Source organism: Tyto alba, unplaced genomic scaffold (genome assembly GCF_018691265.1).
Source record: "Tyto alba isolate M040663 unplaced genomic scaffold, T.alba_DEE_v4.0 Super-Scaffold_40, whole genome shotgun sequence".
Lineage (NCBI taxonomy): Eukaryota > Metazoa > Chordata > Aves > Strigiformes > Tytonidae > Tyto > Tyto alba.
This window is the reverse complement of record NW_024881316.1, coordinates 47,134,798-47,151,570: the sequence shown is the minus strand read 5'-3', so window position 1 is coordinate 47,151,570 and position 16,773 is coordinate 47,134,798. Positions and strand designations below refer to the sequence as shown.

General features: G+C 46.8%; 1 protein-coding gene across 2 annotated transcripts in view; it reads left to right on the top strand.

The window, feature by feature from the left end:
* The window catches only part of GATA4 (GATA binding protein 4), a 28,747-nt gene extending 14,948 nt beyond the window's left edge, over positions 1-13,799 (top strand). Inside the window, exons 2-6 of one of the 2 annotated variants that reach the window (XM_042803515.1) lie at positions 5,475-5,641; positions 8,398-8,523; positions 9,693-9,780; positions 10,053-10,195; positions 11,335-13,799. In XM_042803515.1, the coding sequence (XP_042659449.1) occupies positions 5,475-5,641; positions 8,398-8,523; positions 9,693-9,780; positions 10,053-10,195; positions 11,335-11,517 (707 nt within the window). In that variant the 3' untranslated portion in view covers positions 11,518-13,799. Of the gene's footprint in view, positions 1-5,471; positions 5,642-8,397; positions 8,524-9,692; positions 9,781-10,052; positions 10,196-11,334 lie in introns of both variants that reach the window. The other variant, XM_042803514.1, reaches the window with a different exon arrangement.
* Positions 13,800-16,773: the final 2,974 nt, after the last annotated feature.

Sequence of the window (16,773 nt, the reverse complement as noted above, 5' to 3'; positions counted from 1 at the left end):
AATCTGTCTACTGGAGGAGCTTTTACTGTTATTTTTCTTTAGGGTCCGGATCCATCAGGTTTATGTGCTCAAGATGATTGCTCCAAGGTTAACAGATTTAGGGTTGTTAAAGAACAGTCCAAGCAAACCCAGAAGGTCTGGACCTAGGAATGGACATACCATCAGGCTGGCAGAGTTGGGGTTTGCAGAGATGGTGGAAAGACCCAGAGAAGGCAGTTCAAGCCACTCTTGTTCAAGACTCAAGGCCTGGACAACCTCCCTCTGATCCCCAGATGACTTGGTTGTAATAGGCTATTTTATTCTCCTGGTAGGGAAGGCAAAAGTACTCAGACTTTGGGTGGGTCATGTTCTTTGTCAGAGATGCTGTCATGCCCTATCCATGCTGGAAAAAATGCCTGTAGGTGTGGGCTGGCTGGCGGCCCTCAGATCTGCTTTCTTGTTGGGCCCTGCATTGTCCAAACCAGTTGATCTCTGTGGACCTGTCGGGTGGATGTGAAGGACCACTCCCAATGACTAAGAGCCATGAAGGGCAATATCCAAGAATGCTTTTTCCCCACCAGACCCGTGCCCCACTCAGGAGTTGCTCCTGGCTCCCCCGGGACTGAATGTCCCATTGTGGAAAGTATTTCTGACATTAGCATGCTCAAGGCCTCACCCAAGATTAGGAGGCTGTTGTGCAACACACAAGTGACATTTCCTGCCCTGGGGACCTTGCAGTCCTCATAAACAGTAGGTGTGAGGGGGAAAAAGATCTCCTTTCACACAGCCAGCTAATGACCAGGATAGGGACAGGACCCAATCCAACCTCATAAACGGCCAGGTCATTCAGAGAGATTTCATGATCTGCTCTTCACGTGAGAAGCTCTTTCATGGACTAAAGTATTAGTCAATGCTGGGGGCCCAACCCATGAAAAGGACTGAATGATCCCAAGACTGATATTATCCAAGATAAGGGCTTGGCAAAGGCACTTGGAGGACCTGTACCTTCAAAGAGGAAGATGAGACCATTCAGCACATGTGAGGCTACTCCAGCCATGGGCCGGTGTCCTCCTCAGCCTAACCATCAAACGTCATCCTTTCCTCAGCCCTGTCCCAGTGCTGGCCATACCTGGCTTTGGGAGAGGGAGTAAATCTTTTCAGCAGAAAGGCTATTACAGAGGTCACCCGACGGACCCATAAATCTCCATTATCAGGCAGCGGCTCCTGTGCCATGAAACGGAAATTATTGCCCTGAGTGTGACTGGGGGAGCCTTTCCTTCCCCCCGCATTGTTCAGGGCCCTCTGGGAGCCGCTTGGGCAATTTGCTGCCTGAATAAACGTTTCCTTTCCCGGCTGCTAAGTACAAGGAATAAGTGTCAGGGGATCTCATAATGCCAGGATTTAGAGCTCCAGCGCCAAGACAGAAGCCAAGAAAACACTTTGCTGCTTTTTCCCAGGGAGCCTCCTTAATCCCCATTATTAATAACAACTGCAAATTAAACAATCAATGCAATTGAAGCCCGGTGACCTCCATGACCAATATAGCTCAGCCTGCCAGTGGATCACGGTTCCTGTGGGCTCTGAGCCTGGGGAATAGGCTTGTCTTGGCAAGGACCTCAGAGGTATTTCTGTCTTCTCATGAGCACTCAGGCATGGGGAGAGGGTCTTGCCCCCCAGCTACGCCCCTGGGGGAAGGAGGCAGGTAGAGTCCATGGCCAAGATCTTCAGAAACAATCAGCCATTTTGAGGACTTGTGTATCCTAGGTCTTGGACACCCGCTCATGACAAACTGCACGGGCTGCAGCTCTTCAGGTGATACTTTCTCATTATTTTGTAGACCCTCAGGTTTCCAAGAGCGGCTGGGATGTCTCAGCTGTGTGGCCAGAAGGTCAGCTCAAAAAGCTCCCCTCAGTAACTTCATCCCCGAGTTTAGTGATGCTGTGAAATTATAGCACCTCTTTTAGAAAGAAATCCAGTCCCTTGCCTTCTACTCCTCCACTGAGGCCCAAACACCCTTTGTTCACTAAAGGGCAGGCACTAAACTTACATCATCTTCTCTGAGCCAGTATCCAGTAGTGTCCAAGACACATCCCTTGCCATCATCCAGCATACTTTGAAGCAGGAGAGGCTATTTCTCCTCCAGGTGAGATCTCTTGAGGTCAAGGTGTTCCCTTTGCTTTGACGGGACTCCAGGAATGGTTTTAATGAGGTTGCAACCTTCAGATGTCATCTTCTGACTCAGCACTGGGTGGTGCAGGCAAGGGACGCACCCATCCAATATCACCCCATGAGGGCTGTGATTAGGGAGAGCCACCCATTGTGTGGAGCCTCAGTGTGTCCTGGGAACAAAGTCTGTTCCTTCCCTGTCTTGAGCACCAGTGATTTCTCTTTATTAATATTCACAAGGATCACCTTTGTCTGCAGCTGAGAGGGGAAAATCACATAAACGTTGTTACGATGGATGCAGGAGAGGATTTTTTGAAATTTAAACCAGTGAAAGTCCCTCAAGAGAGAAGCTCCAGTTCAACTCCTATAAAAACTAAAAAAAAAAAAAAACAAAACAAAACCCAAAACAAAAAACAACAACAAACAAAAAACAAAAAAACACAAACAAAAAAAAAAAACAAAACAAAAACAAAAACAAAAACAAACAAAAACAAAAACAAAACAAACAAACAAACAAACAAACAAAAAAAACAACAACCCCCAAACAAGTAGTGAAGAACACAGTTCAAACAAATACAGATGAAAAAGGAGAGCAAAGGGAGCAGGTCTCAAGACTGTTTTGTACTGGGGTTTTAGATGTCTGATTACAAACCAACAGTGAAAATAATGTGGATGGTGGAGCTGGGTGCCACACAAAATCTTAGGAAATAACATTCAATATTCAGTAGCAAATTTGATTATTCTCAGAAAATAAGAGACTTAGACTTTGACTGGTTTCAACTCCACATCCTCTGTTTTTTTCTAAAAACAAAAGTATTCCCATACTTGACATTTCTTCTTATCATACCCATGTTGGGGGAACTTCTTATTCAAGAGCTAGTCCAATTCTTAACATTTCTGAGGGACTGTTAGGTATTTTCTCCTTTTTCTCTGATTAAAAACTTTCAGATTTTGATTTTCTGGTGGAAAAATCTCCAGGAAATGTGGTGTTTTATAATTAGTCACAGACACAACTCAAATCAGTCAAGAGTTTTAACTGTTACCTTTGGACTACCTCTGCTCTGCTAAATTCTCCCTGGATTATGTAAACAAATTTGTGCTGAATTATTTTCAAAGACGAAGGGATTTTCTCACAGGATACTGCGAAAATAATTTGGCTTTTTCTTTGGAAAATGATAATCAAAAACCTCAACAACTTCTAAGATGAAAAAAAATAGTGAAATGTTTTCCTTTCTTGAGATTTTTCAAGGAAATGAGTGCTTTCCTGACCAGCTGTTCCAATCCTCTCTCTTTTCAAAGGAAGTTTATTTGATCTAGATTTTGGCTGTGACTCAATAGTGATTTTAAAGGGGAAAGTGAGGCATTATGGTTACAGTATCACTGAATCCACATGTACAAAAATCACCTGGAGGGATTCCCATCTCTCCAGAATTGCTCAACGGTAATGAGATTTTCCTAAACTGATGAGAAGATACTGGATTCCTTTTTTTCTGGCTCCAGAGCCCTTGGGTACAATCATTCACCGTTTTCTAGTATTTCCCCATGGGCACATGGTGTAATCTATTGCCATTTTTAGCCTGATTTTCTAGGGAGAATTAGGCTCACGTGAATCTCTTTCTCTGTGTCTCTGTTTACTGGAGCCGCTTTAGTCATGTTTTAATCCTCTGACTGTTTCATGGTTGTGTAGCTTCCTACAGACTTTCCAAAAATAGTCTGGAGAAAAAGGAAAATAAGGCTAATGTTTGAACATAACCCTCATCAGATGTCAGAGGGTCTACATGGGATTGAGACACTGATCAGCAAGAAGCCAAATTTTGTTGGTTTGCTCTTTGGAGAACTAGTGTTTTCCAGCAGAAAGGTGAGATACTCATATAATAAGCAGGTGGACAAGCACAAAATATAGTAAGATGCACAATAGCATTTTAAGAGTAAATATTATGCTGGTCTGTAATGGCTGAAGGTCCTCATGAGAAGTTCTTGCCAGCCTCCAAACGCCTCCTGTGTGCTGCAGTTTGTTGGAAATTTTTTCAGCAGACTGGTTTATTCCCAGCCTACGCTAAGTAATGGAACCCTTTGCTGTCATTTGTTGTTTTCCTCTTCTCCTTCCCAGATATTTTACCATCTAGTGTTCCCTTTTTGGTGCCCACAACAGAATGTGTCCATGTGCAGGAAGGAATGGTTTTGTAACAGAAGAAATACATCCCCTAGCTGAACTCAAAAGCTGATACTCTCTAGGTGGGATCACCATCAGGAACACGTATTTTCAAGGACCGTGCCAGCTGGATGCAGCTATATTTACATCTCAGCAAGGCCTATAGCTGATGTTTACATTTTATTAGGCAAGGTTCTTGGTTTCTCAAGGGCATTGTATCCAAGGGTGAGTTGACCTGTGTCTTTCCAAATGATGATGCAGTCGAGGTGCGTTGCGTTGACCTCTGCACCATCTTGCAGATGATATGGACCTGTCATAGCCAGAGGGATTGGACTGGCCCAGCCCAGGGCAGTTCTTGCAGTCGGGACCCAGTGGAGGATGAACCAGTAGTGTGGTGGGTGAATGTACCAAGCCCTGCAGAGTGACACCAAGCACGATGGAGATTTGCATCAAAACCTGAGTCTCTGACACCTGTGGATGCCCAGGGACGTCTGTTAGCTGACAGCCTGAGCTGGGGGGTGTACATATGGACTTTTTAAATTCAGGAGATGCTTCTCATGCAGAGAATAGGGCGAAGGCATGTGAAAGTCCCTCCCCCTTGGCTCTTTGCAGAGGGGCTGGATGGGAGCTGGCACGGGCTGGGTGAGGAGCAGTCCTACGGGGGAGCAGGGCACATGGCATGGCTTTCCCTGCCCATACCTGCTTGAGCCCCGTGGAGAGATGCTCGGGCAGCTGTCTGATCTCTGGGCAGCTCTGATTTGTGGGTCCAGGCTGGTGTTTGTCCGTGATCACAGGCAATTTGTCTTGATTGTAAACACGGCTGTTCGCCTGCCCCAATCTGTTTGCCCTGGCTACGTCCAATCTTGAAAACTGGACGACGTCAGAGCAGAAGGGAAGGTTTCTATTTCTGTCTCCTTGTATCCGTGTCCCAGCACATCCCTGCTGCCACAGAAGTCCTGCAGCCAACACTGTATGGCAGGGAAAGGAGTTCCTCTTCCCAATAATCCCAGGGGCTTCCCTGAGAAAGGAAGAGCCATTTCTTGCAACCTTTAAAATCTGAATGTTTGTGATTTCTTGAAATGTCACTTCTGGACTAAATTGAGAACGAGATCAGAAATTAAATGTATGGCCACTTAATTAACTAAGTATTTTCCCTTCTTTTCCATCATGGCAGCAGAATTTTTTGATGATTATTCAGAGGGGCGAGAATGTGTCAACTGTGGGGCCATGTCCACCCCACTCTGGAGGAGAGATGGCACCGGGCACTACCTCTGCAACGCCTGTGGGCTCTACCACAAGATGAACGGCATCAACCGGCCCTTGTTCAAACCTCAGAGGAGGCTGGTAAGTCAAGATCACACAGCGCATGTGGGGCAAGGCTCTATGTGAGGATGAGGCAAAAAGACCTTGGCTAGGTGGAGATTCCAAGGGTGTTTCAACCTCTTGGGTCCCCGTCTGCCCAACGTAGGAGGTTTTGGTCCAAATTTCCAAAATAAGCCTGATGATTGTCTTGTGCCGGTATGCTCCAAGATCTTACACTGTCCAGATCAGTTCTGCTGACACCCAGGCCAGGCAGTGGAAGGGGCTGTAGGACACAGGGGCAGTACCGTGGTGTTGGTTTAGCAAAAGCTAGTCTTTGCTTTAGTATCTCTGTAGGCATATTAGGATAATTGAAAACCCTTTTCAGCTCCACCACACCACCAGCCCATCTTCTCTTATTCTCAGGGTCCTTATTGCCTGGTAACTGCTGGGTGACCCCTCTCACTTCATGGTAACTGGCCACCTTTACTGGATATCCTGCTCATGGCTCTGTTGGGTGACCTGAGGCAGAGCTTGTGGGGCAGGCCAGGACATCCCAAAACCTGTGGGGTTAGGATGGGGTGTGCATGAGGAACCTGGGGGATGGGAATATCTCAAGTATTGATATCCTGCCTGTCCCTGCCCGTTTTGGTGAGGGGTTTTAGGAAGGTCTCTCTAGCCTGTGCCCCAGGGACATGGGTCCATCATGACCCCAGGCAGAGAGGAACCAGCAAGCCATCCCTAAGGGACATGTTTCCCCACTCCTTGACTTCCATGAGGCTCCATCCCCAAGCTGCCCTGCCCTTTGCATTGCCCAGACCTGTTTGTGCTCCAACCCAGCCGTCCCTTGCAAGTGTCAAAAATGACACTGGCAGCTTGAGCGGAGCCACCAGCCACAGCCACCCAGCGCCCTCTTGTGAAAACCCCTTCCTAGACACTGCACCGACTGAGCCAGGCAGTGTCTGCACCCTGGCACCCAGGCCCTTGACCTCTTTCATTTACGGGTCTGCATGTCCTCCTTGGGCACATCTGGTCAGGAACAGCCTGTTGGGGACCAGGCTTGGTCCTTTACAGCAAGCATCAATGCATGCTGTAAGCTCTGCACAGCCTCAGCGTAAGGCCTGGGAAAATCCGTGAGGAATATAAATGCATGAGTTGTGCAGATCTGTACATGCACTTCTGTCACTTGGCTGGGCAGCTGGAAATCTGAAAATCTTGCAAAAATGGCCAAATTCCTGCTTTTTCTTCTGGAAATTAATTTCCGTGATGGAAAGGAGGATGTGTCTAGGGATGCAATGTAGGGGTGTGGTGGAAGTAATGCCAACTGATTTACATAAATAAATAAATTCAGTGCAAGTGATTTGGTTTAATCTACCACTGTTTAACCCCCTTTTTTTTCGGAAATTGAGATACCCTAGAGAGCCCTGCGAGGGGAGATCTTTGCCTTTGCTGCAAGCTCTCTTTTTAAGCTCTTGGTCCACTTACAAAGGCTGATGACTGAGGCTAATACACGGTGAGGTTACAACTAAAGGAGAGTTTGGTTTCTCTGCACCAAAGGGGATTCCAGCTTTTGAAGTCTTAAGAAGTACTTGAATTTCAACTTTTATTGTCCTGCTGCCGTAGATTAACTGATCCTGTTTCACAATGAGGGAGAAGACATGGAGAGAAAGCAATGGCAAAAATCAGAGAGGAAATCCCTGGTAGCTGCCAAATCCTCATCCCTCAGACTTTCACCCCATTACACAGCCACTAGCTATGCTGTCCAGGTCTGCAGAGCTGGGTAGATATCCAAGACCACCAGATTTCCTCCCTGTAGCCTCCTCTTCATGCACCATGAGAACAGACATCTTCACACAGCTCTAGCACTTCTGTTCACAGTCCCCAGTTTGTCAGCAAATAGAGAATTTGACCCCAGCCCATCCAAACTTTATCCTCAGCATCTTAAGACCTGATCTTTGAAGGATACTGGGAAGAGTCAGGCAGGTGTGGAGGATGTGGCTTTTTCTTCCTCCACCTCTCACACTGCTTCCAAGTTGAAAACTTGTATTTTATATGGTTTCAAGGCCATTGTCTTTCTCCTGTGGCCTTTTGAGCCTAGCTAAACCAGTTCACCCAGAAAGGGAACTTCAAAAGGCCTGTTCCCTGCACTTCTTCATTAGTGGGGATTTCTATTAATTATCCCTCTTTATCTTTAGGAAGACGATGCTGCTGGAAGCACTCTTTTTCTTATCTCCCCCTCAAGCCACACGAGCAACACCATGCAAAGCCAGCAAGGAGTATGTAACACTCATGGCATTGATAACGTCTTTTTGGGAAATGCCATGATGCTTGGAAGGTGAAGGGCTTGGGAGCCTGAAAGGGCAGGATGGTCTGAGATCCAGACACCTTAGTGTAGGTGTGTGCACGTGCAGTGGGTCTCTCAGCAGCTACTAGACCCACTGGAGATCTGGGGATCTGTTCTGGGGATGTCTCTGGCACCATCTGAGATGCCCCAGGACAGTTGGGGTGTCTGCACAGTGCTGGCAGGCAGGAGGCAGCGGAAAGGCAGTGGAGCAGAAGCTGGAAGGCAAGAGGGGGAAAAAAAGGTGGTTGTGTTATCCACTGCAGCAATGTGAGAAGAGAAAAAGACAGAGAAATAAGAGAGGCAAGGGGAGAGAAAAACCTGAGGCGACAGAGAAATAAGAGAGGCAAGGGGAGAGAAAAACCCGAGGCATGCTGGAGCGAGCTTGTTGAGATCTGAGATGCTGCTGGTGGCAGCAGGGCTGATGTGTTTTCTTCCTCTCCTCTGCATTTTCTCACAGTCGGCTTCCCGCCGCGTCGGCCTCTCTTGTGCCAACTGCCACACAACAACAACCACGCTCTGGCGCAGAAACGCCGAGGGAGAGCCCGTCTGTAACGCCTGTGGACTCTACATGAAGCTTCATGGGGTAACGCCTTCACTGATCTCTACTCTCTGCGGGGAGGGTACCGATAGCCCTACACTGGTGATTGGCTTCGTTGCACAATTCTGCTCTCCAGGAGCCGTTTTCCTACGGGCTTTAGTCCCCCTCAACATTACACCATGTTTATACAGGCAAGGGGTGATGGATGCAGAGCATTTCTCACAGACTAATCTGTTACCCTTTGCATCCAAGTCTTAAAACCCAAGAAACCTAGGCCCAGATTCTTCCCACCTAAAGTCAGGCACTTTAGTGAGAAATCTGAGTCAGAAGCACAAGGAAGGGCTGAGCTCCTCCACATAGGGTGTCACATCCCAGCCAAGACTTGGTTGTAGACTTGTCATGGGACTGATAGACGAATTTTCTTGCATGGGTGTCCAGATAGTCTCTTCCTGTCAGTGGGGGCTTCATGTATCTATGTGATCTCTGATATATCTAGAAGATCCCTGTTGGAGTCCTAGGCATAGCAGGACTTCAGGATAAAAATCTCCAGTCCTTCTCCCATCAGCCAGTGGCAACGGGGCCTCCCCCATGTCAGAGACAGAGGCCTTCAACAACCTGGTGATTGCTTAGTAGCAAGCCCCAGTTCTGCTCTCATTGCTACTCCTAGGATTTTTATACACATCCATGCTCTCAAAGATGTTCAGTGCTTCAGAGTGGGTGGAAGAGGATTCATGAGAGACAAGTCAAAGCTGAAAGACAAGGTGGATGAGGGGAAGGCTTACCTAACCCAGCAAATTCTTCCTAGGAATCTCAGTGTGTTTCTGACCATGAGGGTGACTAACTCAGTGGGATCAGTTCTTAGGGGAGGTCTCCTCACACAGTCTTGGTACCTTTCCAGAAAGCAGGTATTCGTCAGAAAGATGTCTTCTGCTCTGAGTTAAACAGGAAAGTAAATCACATCAGCTGTTGTTCCCTTCTGGCCTTAAAACACTCCATATCTATGGTGTAGAAACCCTATATATTCCCATTTGCATGTACATGTTGTAGGTTTGACATCTCTTCACACAGCAGCGCAGACCTTGGATTCCAGCCTGTTGCTTTGAATTAAATCAGTTAGTTTTCACAAAGCCTCTGAGATAGAGCTGGAATCATGTTCTCCTAGATGGCCTTATGGTCATACAGAAACAAATGTGCTTTTATATTTGGTTCTGTAGGTTCCAAGGCCTTTAGCAATGAGAAAAGAGGGCATTCAGACAAGGAAGCGCAAGCCAAAGAACCTTAACAAAACAAAGACACCAGCAGGTAAGTGTTGAATGAGGGAGTTTATTGTATGTGTGTGTGTGCACTTGTGTTTCTGACCATCATGTCCTGTGAGTCAGACACCCAACCACAAAATGGGCCGATTCTTCAAAAATGGGGGATGTCTGAATGCCTTTCAGCAGTAACAAGGCCCTTCCCACTTTTTTTTTTTTTTTTAAATTTAATTTTACCTGCACTAACTCTGGGTGGGTGGGTACAGCTCTGTACTGAAAGGTCTTTGGGAAGAGCCTGGTTTACTGTCTGCTTTCTCACAGGTCCACCCAGCAGCGAGAGTCTTACCCCGACCACCAGCTCCACCACCAGCAGCAGCAGTGCCACGACCACTGAGGAAATGCGCCCCATAAAAACGGAACCCGGGCTCTCATCTCATTACGGGCATGCCAGCCCAATTTCTCAGGTACAGAGGGGAACTGCTGGCAGTAGGACAAAGATGAGAACTAGGATGGTAGACATGGTGAGACAAACACCCTCAAAACCTCTGTGGAAAAAGGCTGCCTCTCTTCAACCCAAGGGTCCAGGAGTTCACAGTAAGAGATCTGTCCTCTGGAATGGGGAAAAACCCCACATTCTTGTCACCATGCTTACAGCACAATATAGCTTTTTAACGATGTGTGGCAGTTCTGAATGGACAACAAGAAGTAGCAGGTTTGCTGAAAACATGAAATTCCTTCTAGCTAGGCGGCCATATAGGTCCCATAGCGAGAAAACGCCCATTCCCTTTTTATGATTTGTTTTCATTTGTCTTGAGCAAGGAAAAATTTGGCGATATTACCCTACTTTCCCTGCACTAGATGGCTGCATGCTGAGAGATATGAGCAATGCAGCGTGAGGAGAATAAACTCACGCAGCGCGAATCTAACTGAGTCGGGTCCCTGTGAAGGTGAAGCAAGGCAGCATGATGGCAGAGCGCTGCAGGGTAAAGCGGGGTGCTCTGTACCATATCCACCACTGGTCTTGGGACCAGCACTGCATCCACACAAGGTGTGTATCCTGCTGAGCAACACCGAGATCTGGAAGCTGATCTGCGTGCAGGTTTAATAACTGCCTTGGTTAATGATCCCCGTCACACAGCATGACTAAGAGATGGCTGTGTATGATAGTTGCTCTCTTTCTGGGCTCATACAGGGAGCTCCAGTTTTCTCCCTGGAGAAAAAAAATATGTGGTTGAGTGTCGTGCTGGACTGATCCCACGGCTGCAGCACTCTGCAGCACTGTTAATGTGTCCTGCAATCCACAGGAGTCCATTTGAAAGCAAAGAGAGCCCAAAGCCAATGAAATCTCAAGCCTTGGGAGGTAAAATCATCATCTCTGACATTTAGAAGAGAACAAGATGCTTTGTATGCAGTAGTAGGAAAGAACAGGGTCTAGATCAAGAAAGAAAGAGCCTGTTCAAAGTATTGTGCATAAGCTGCAATACGCAGCTCTCCAGCAAATTCACAGACATGTTATTACAATAGCACCGGCCCCTCATAGAGGGATCCATATGGTCCTCTATGGTTCAAAGCTTTGCTCACAGGATTTTCCTTTTTTCCATAGGCATTCTCAGTCTCTGCCATGTCTGGACATGGATCATCTATTCACCCTGCGATTTCAGCTCTGAAGCTTTCCCCGCAGGCTTACCAGTCAGCTATCGGCCAGTCTCCACAAACCAGCTCCAAACAGGACTCCTGGAACAGCCTGGTGTTAGCTGAAAACCACGGGGACATCATAACTGCATAACCTGGTCTTCCACCCATGAACTTCAGGCTGATCCACTTGAGAGATGAAGAAGATGTCATGTAATCATCAAGTCAATGTTGCTTCCCACCTCCTCTGCTCTCCTGCCTTCTCTCCCCTTGTGAGATGTTCCAGCAAAGAGGTAAAGAGGACTTATCTGAGGTGTAGGAAAGCTCTTATGAAACAAACAGAGAAGACTCAAGTCTCAAAGTAATTAATGGATTTAAAGCCTTTTTTCCCCACTTTAAATGAGCCTCTCTATTTGACTGTCACCACCCTCTATGAAATATCCAGAAACACAAAGATGGACGCAGTTCTTGAGTTTTGTTTATTTAAAAATATCTGGCATTTGGCTCAGATAATGGTGGAGCAGAGACACTTATTTTCTTCTGTTGCCATCCATTCTTTTCCTGACCAGAAGAAAATGCCACCGTCTTCTCATGACCCAAATTCAATGATCTTCCACCAAATGGAGCCAGTTCCAGAACAGTTTGTTGAACAGACTTCACTAGACATGCTGTGGTGACTTTTGTGGATTTGATATGGTCTAGGGCAGAGAAAAAAAGATACCCTCCCACACACACATCCTCAGCTCACACATCTAGAGCATTGTCTTCATTTTCTAGATGGTCTGAAAAGCTAATGAATGTCCGTATTTAATAGTAACTGCTTTCCTATTTATCATTACAAAATCATGGGACTGTGTTTCCAAAAGATGTTGGCTGAGCCTGGAGAACGTCTGTCCAAATTTAGAGGAAGATTTTGGAAGGAGGAACCTTCTGGAAGCAGGTAGAGGAGACCCACGCTGATCATCAAATCCTGGAGTAAATTGCTGGGCTCCTCCCTTATGGATAGCTACAAGCCAGGCTTAGACATTATTCAAGAGTACAGCAAGTGAAGGATGCTCTTCTAACGCTGCTGTGCCATTGCTTTTGAGACAGTTAATTTAATTGTTTTGCATACTTTTATGTTGGTTTTGATGTCATTGATGAAATCTGATTGTCGTTTATTTTTGGCTGTACTGTGAGTGCCCACTTTCCCCCTAACAGCTGGCTCATGACCATTTCACACAACATACCCTCTAGGATTTCACCTTTTGCAACAAGCAAAGGCGTCAGCCTCTAATGGAGGTAGGTGGGGGCCGTTTCTTTACCAAGCATGTGCATAGACTTGCTTGCCTGCAAGAGAAGCATAACTGCATCCATGCATGAGTATTAAACAAGGCTCGTGGTTTTTCTTGCCCATAAGTCTCTCAGCAACCAGGGAATCCTAGTAAATGGAGTTGGAAGACATGCTGAGAGCTCACTGACTCATTCCCTTTTCCCAAAGGGATCAATTCTACTTAACCTAGCTCTGGCTGCTCTTTCTCCAGCATGTGCTTAACAAACTTCAGCATCGTAGATGCCACAGCTCCCCTGTGCAGTCTAAGTGCTTCACCAGGTGCTTGCCATGACGTTTTCATCAACATTTCTGAGGAGGGACAGCTTTGCCTGTTCCAGGCAGAGAATTTCTGGGAGACTTCATCCTACAAGATTGTCCACTTTTGTTTCTGTCCACTCCCAAACTCTGTTACTCTTCCTGCCTTCCCAGCTCCTCTCTTTTCCTCCCCACATCCAGAACTTGAGTACGGAACTACCAAGTGAAAATCTAGAGGAGGGATTGTGAATCCCTCCCAAATGTGCCATCCTCTGTCTCCCACTGTTTAACATTCCCACAAAGAGTGTTTCCACCCAAGCACCAATATACGTGGCTCGACGAAGAGGAAAGCCACATATGTGTTTGAAGCAAAAGAATGGCATTGTGTTATCTTTGTTTGAATTCACCATTTGCCTCCTGATGGTAGAAAAGCTTCTTTAAGAAGGATTCAACTGGACTGGTTGTGATAAAGACTAGGACTGAAGTCACAGTAGAGATCTTCACCTTTACCCATCTCCAGTGCTCTGAGTAACTCAGATTTGCAGGGTTTTGAAGTGGTGACAGAGAATCTGCACACTCTTTACATTCAAAAAAAAACATGGCAGTGATGCCCTGGGAATGGCTGGATGATGCTTGCACCAGAGTTTCCACTCTGTCTTGCTGAGCTAATGCATTGGTTAGTGACCTAGGAAGGACTCATGGAAACGACACTTATTTGTAAGGGGGAGAGGGAAACCAACCAACTGAACAAGCTGTAATTATTTAAAGATGTAAAAAAATATATATTATGAAGTAGTATGGCTACCAATCCACGTAACTTCTACACCTTTAGAACTAATGGAAATAAAATAATGATAATAAAACCGAAAGGCTTGACTCTGACTACCCTTGTGGGATTCTTGGAGATGGTTGGGGGTAAATGATCACATATGAAGTCCTTTTTAAAACGGTATACCAAAGCATATAGGAGTATAGGTGGCCATCAGAGCACACCCATACTAGATTAGGGGGTGCGGGGGCAGAAGATGTTCAACATGAGCCTGGGATAGTGGTGAGAGGGTGACAATAGCCTCTCTCATGGCAATTTAGGACGGAGGGTCATGCATAGCTAGTGTTGCTGCATAGGCAGCCTTGATTAGGGCCTCTTGGGCTGGTGGGTATAGCCACAACAGGGGCATCTTATCTATATTCTTGCATCCAATTTCTGTTTGGTAGTCCCAGAGTAGGGATTTTTCCCCCAGACTTGTTTTCTCTTTCCCCTCGTACCAGCTAGGTGCAGAGGTGTACCTGGCCCATGCGCAATTTAGTGGGCAGCTGAATGAGATGCTATTGCCCACGCTGGGGCACTCATCATCTCTGTCAGGATATTTGACATATCAAGAGGCATTCAGTGGTTTGGTGTATACTAGGGAGTGATCATCAGCGTTCCATGGGGAGCCATGCTCAGTGGTTCTCCATGGGACTTCAGGGCAGGGGATCCAAAAGTGGGGCTCCACTTGTGGGCTGGCTGGAGAGTATCATGACACTCAGCATCCCACACCGAGTTAGCATTTATTGTGTCCGGTGACCAGCTGTAAGCAATATAGGTGTAGCCCACATCCACCTTGTCTCCCTGAAATCTCCACCTATAATTGTTATACTGAGCCCACGTTAATTCAAGAGCTAGCGATATGTCGACACCCTGTACAAAATTTGGCAAGGGATCCTCAGCTAATCTGGGGGTGGGTAAACAAACTGTTACTGATGCTAGGTTTGTCATCTGTGTGAATCCCACCATCATCTTTGCCACTACATTGCCATCCGGGTCTGTGTCATCTGCGCCAACCGCTGTTGCCACCAGTAAGCATGACAGAATTGTCCACCTCCCCATTGTCCTGTAGGGGAGCACGAAGAGTGGCCTCAGTCCCTCAGGACTGAGTTTGTGGGTTAGAAGTCTGGGATTATCCAGTCTGGGATTATTATGGTGGGTTCTTCGGTTTTCACCTAGGGCTTCCCAGGCATATAAGCCTCTGGGTTTTGTCAGTCATGGGTACAATGCCAATGGAGGGCAGCTTCACCATTACAGGCTGGCCCATGTACATCCGTAGTGGGAAGTGGTCTCTTTTATTACCCAGCTTAGGGTTGTCACCCATTTAGTGCCATCATCCATTAATGGTCCCACAAGACAAAATGAGGTAGGTACCACTGTCTGCCCACTACCACACTGAATCCTAATATATTTTCTTTATTTCCTTTATAAGGGCTCAAATCCACTTCCATAGCCATCATCCTTTTCCTCAGGCAACCAAAACAGGGTTCAAGCTAGTGGACATCTCTCTGCTGCACCCATTACCCCTAACTATTATGCTGATGGCTTTTCTTGATGGTTTTATTCTGAGCTCATCTGCCTGCTGTTTGTTTAAAATGCTGATTTGTGCTCCTGTGTCGATCAACACCTCTAAACTTACCCGCTTCAGATCAATGGGAATATGTACATAGGGTTCCTTAGCAGCAGCCCATTGACAAGAATTCACCAAGCATGTTGGGAAGCCCAAGCTCCAATCTGCAGTTTTTAGTTTTTTAGTTTAAGTCCCCTCACAAGGACATGAAAACATTAGGGTTTTGTTTTCCATCTTGGAGGGTGGGGGGTGGTTTCTGGTGCTTCCTTTTTCCCAGTTTTCCCCTCCAGCAGTTCCACCAGCCTTCCTACGTGCTCGGTGGTCTGCCCATGTAAAGAGCTTGGGGTACCCCCAACGCCAATGCCTTTTGCTACAAGTCATTCTGCTCCAGACAGCCAGTTCGATCCAATGTTCTTTGGAAGGGTTCAGGACCCCACGGGCGCTGTCCGGGCTCGTGGCTAGCTTGCTGGTCCCTCCTCCTCCCGTCTGCCCCACTGCCCAGATCCTTCCACCCCATTTCGCACCCATGGGTGGCTACTTCATGCGGAGTTTCGGCCCAAGTTAGCACATGTGTGAGTGGATTTTGAGGGTTTTGTTGGTTATGGCACTTTGGATCCACCCTCTAAGGGGTTGGATGTGTATTTTTAAGGTGTCTGGTAGCCCCCTAATGAGACGCCTAAGGCGGGTGGGATCCACCGGTGCAGCCATGGGTATCCCCTGCTGCCCTTTCTCATACATCACCTGTACACAAGCAGTCTGTATCCCCTCCACCAGCTCCAACAACCCGCTGATCTGAACGGTAACAGGCTCTCCTCCTTCTTTGGGATCCACACCTCTGGCCCAACATGCTACCCAAGATGTTATAGACTGATCACCTGCCAGCCCATCACTCAAAAACACATCAGGTCCCCAGAACGCTTGAGCCTCATCATCACTCAACAATATCCAATCATCTCTGGTAAGCGAAACACGCCACAAGTATTCCCTCTCTGTCTCATCCAGTTTATGTGAGAACTTAGCTTGAAAGTCACTAAGTTCGGGTCCCATCTGTGGGGTGGTTGGACAGTAGTTTGAGGGTTTCTACCCTGTGAACCTTCTTGCCTTTCTGTTTTAATAAGAGGTCTCACATCCTTCTGTTTTAACTCTTCCATCTTGTTAGCACTGTTGTCCTCAGAATCTCCCCAGATGTCCCTATCCTAGTCCCTGGGATCCATACCAACAATCCATTTCTGAATTTGGACAACACAGGGGGGGCTTTTCCACTTGGCTTCACATGATCTCAACCCTCTGTTGCAAGAAATATGTCTGCTCTCTCTCTCTCTGTAACTCCGCTTCCAAACAATCTATTATCAACTGCCTCTCAGAACTATCCCTTTCCAACTGCTCGTAATGCTTACGCTGGTCCTGCGCTTCTATCAGGCAAGGACCCGGGATGGTGCAAACAGTTCCTCTTCCTCTCCCATCT